At 47.5% G+C, this 3,090-nt stretch overlaps 1 protein-coding gene across 1 annotated transcript; it reads right to left on the bottom strand.

Annotated features, from left to right (window-relative positions):
• Window positions 1-891: 891 nt before the first annotated feature.
• On the bottom strand, window positions 892-1,560 carry LOC120036132 (tetraspanin-8-like). Its single transcript, XM_038982605.1, has one exon. It carries the CDS (start codon window positions 1,558-1,560, stop codon window positions 892-894), a length of 669 nt encoding a protein of 222 aa, XP_038838533.1.
• Between the last annotated feature and the right edge of the window lie 1,530 nt (window positions 1,561-3,090).

Genomic DNA, 3,090 nt, shown 5'->3' with positions numbered 1-3,090 from the left:
GGTGGTATAGTGTAGATGGACCTAGGTTAAGGTGGTATAGTGTAGATGTACCTAGGTTAAGGTGGTATAGTGTAGATGTACCTAGGTTAAGGTGGTATAGTGTAGATGTACCTAGGTTAAGGTGGTATAGTGTAGATGTACCTAGGTTAAGGTGGTATAGTGTAGATGTACCTAGGTTAAGGTGGTATAGTGTAGATGGACCTAGGTTAAGGTGGTATAGTGTAGATGTACCTAGGTTAAGGAGGTATAGTATAGATGTACCTAGGTTAAGGTGGTATAGTGTAGATGGACCTAGGTTAAGGTGGTATAGTGTAGATGTACCTAGGTTAAGGTGGTATAGTGTAGATGTACCTAGGTTAAGGTGGTATAGTGTAGATGTACCTAGGTTAAGGTGGTATAGTGTAGATGTACCTAGGTTAAGGTGGTATAGTGTAGATGGACCTAGGTTAAGGTGGTATAGTGTAGATGTACCTAGGTTAAGGTGGTATAGTGTAGATGTACCTAGGTTAAGGTGGTATAGTGTAGATGTACCTAGGTTAAGGTGGTATAGTGTAGATGGACCTAGGTTAAGGTGGTATAGTGTAGATGTACCTAGGTTAAGGTGGTATAGTGTAGATGTACCTAGGTTAAGGTGGTATAGTGTAGATGTACCTAGGTTAAGGTGGTATAGTGTAGATGGACCTAGGTTAAGGTGGTATAGTGTAGATGTACCTAGGTTAAGGTGGTATAGTGTAGATGGACCTAGGTTAAGGTGGTATAGTGTAGATGTACCTAGGTTAAGGTGGTATAGTGTAGATGTACCTAGGTTAAGGTGTTATAGTGTAGATGTACCTAGGTTAAGGTGGTATAGTGTAGATGTACCTAGGTTAAGGTGGTATAGTGCAGCTGTACCTAGCTTAACGTGGCATACGTCTCCCCAATCTGGCAATACAGGGTCATGGCGAAGGCCATTCCAAAGATCATCAAGCCTGCGATGCCAAAAGCAATCCCCATGGTGATGAATATACCCTTCGCCAGGACTGACGTCACCAGCTTGATACAAGGTCTCAAGTAGACTTTGCGCTGTCCATCTGCGAGTTTACACTCCCGAGTGGTGTCATGGCAGTCGCAGGAGGCGGGGACCGTCGAGCCCCAGTCTGAAGGTCCGTGGATCAGTCCACAACACTTTGCCCGCTCTTCCAGGTTCTGCATGAACGTCTGGAACAAAGACGACTGGTTCCTCAGCGGTAGCAGCTTCTCCGCCAACCATTCCTCGATCTTCTTCACTCCGACAGCTCCCAGGATTCCAGCGACCGCCAGGAGGACAAAGATGAGGAGCAGCCCGACGAAGAACAGCATGAGCATGACGCGGCTTTCCCTGATGGCTCCGAAGCAGCCCAGGAAGCCGAGCACCGTGACGATGGTGCCGACGGCTATCAGGAGGTTCAGTCCCGGTAACAACCCCCCGAACACAGGGTTCACTTTGAGGTAGATGGAGACCCCGAGGATGATGCATCCACTCATCCAGAGCAGCAGGTTGAAACCAAAGAGGAGGTACTTGATACATTTGTTCACAGCCATCTTCTAAGATTCCAACAGCCAGGCAAGACGTGACGTGACAGAGCAACTTGAAGATGTACAGTGTGTGAGGGTTGAGTGTACCAGATCTGTCACCGAGTAAAAAATTAGAACCCGAAGCTGTAGGTGTGGCTACTAACTCCTCCTTCCAGAAACCAACCGTTTTCTACTTATGGTGAAACCCCCAACGGCAACAACATAAACCTTATCTAAAGACTGACCCTGGTTCAGCCCTCTGCTAGACTACTTCAACAAAGTCTGAGCAGTGAGCTCTGCTTGAGGCTGTTAGATTTAAACGGATGACTATGCAAAGACTTCAGCAGTATCCTGTACGACATGCAAATATTTTTTAGCATGCCCTGAAGACTCTCCTCTTGCAAATGGATCAGGTTAATCATGACAAACCAGCCTCCACCTGAACAGTTTCTCTCCCCGTGCTGTGGCCCTCACCAGCCTCCACCTGAACAGTTTCTCTCCCCGTGCTGTGGCCCTCACCACCCTCCACCTGAACAGTTTCTCTCCCCGTGCTGTGGCCCTCACCAGCCTCCACCTGAACAGTTTCTCTCCCCGTGCTGTGGCCCTCACCAGCCTCCACCTGAACAGTTTCTCTCCCCGTGCTGTGGCCCTCACCAGCCTCCACCTGAACAGTTTCTCTCCCCGTGCTGTGGCCCTCACCACCCTCCACCTGAACAGTTTCTCTCCCCGTGCTGTGGCCCTCACCACCCTCCACCTGAACAGTTTCTCTCCCCGTGCTGTGGCCCTCACCACCCTCCACCTGAACAGTTTCTCTCCCCGTGCTGTGGCCCTCACCAGCCTCCACCTGAACAGTTTCTCTTCCCGTGCTGTGGCCCTCACCAGCCTCCACCTGATCCACAGAGACTAAAGGACACTATGTACTCTATGCTGCACACTGTATCAAACCACATATAATATCTGCACTTGGTTCATCTGAACACAGCACTGTATTACACACTGTCCATAGGCCCCTATCATTGCACTACGTTACGGAGCATCCCTCTGCATGTAGATATTTATATATTGTTCTGGAGGCAGCTCGGGCAGAGGGTTCACTAGCTGGCACACATCAAATCTGATTTGATACCTAACCTAAACCACACTGCTAAATCTAATTCCTAACCCTAACCTTAAATTGAGACTAAAAAGCATACATTTTTACAATATAGCCAATTTTAACTTTGCAGCTGGCACACAAAGTCATCAAATCTGATTTGATACCTAACCTTAATATCCACACTGCTAAACATAATTTCTAACCCTAACCTTAAATTGAGACTGAAACTTAACTTTGCAGCTGGCACATCTACTGGTGCGGAAATCGCTCAGTTCTACCTCCAGGACAAGACTCTTCCCCAATAAACGTCACCCTGCAAAGATGTCTATCACTAGCAGAACCCTTTCACCAAGTAACATTCTGAGTTTGTGCAAATGTACATGTCAGAATGAAGGTGATTCTGATTCTGAACAAAATGGCAGAGAACAAAGTCAAAAAGTTCTGAAGTAAATTCCCATGGG

The sequence above is a fragment of the Salvelinus namaycush genome, unplaced genomic scaffold, assembly GCF_016432855.1.
Source record: "Salvelinus namaycush isolate Seneca unplaced genomic scaffold, SaNama_1.0 Scaffold1216, whole genome shotgun sequence".
Classification (NCBI taxonomy): Eukaryota; Metazoa; Chordata; class Actinopteri; order Salmoniformes; family Salmonidae; genus Salvelinus; species Salvelinus namaycush.
Note: the sequence above shows the minus strand (reverse complement) of the source record. Positions and strands in the feature narration are given on the sequence as shown.

Coding starts and splice junctions, on each gene's coding strand:
- LOC120036132 (XM_038982605.1), bottom strand. CDS start 1,560: ATGGCTGTGAACAAATGTATCAAGTACCTCCTCTTTGGTTTCAACCTG.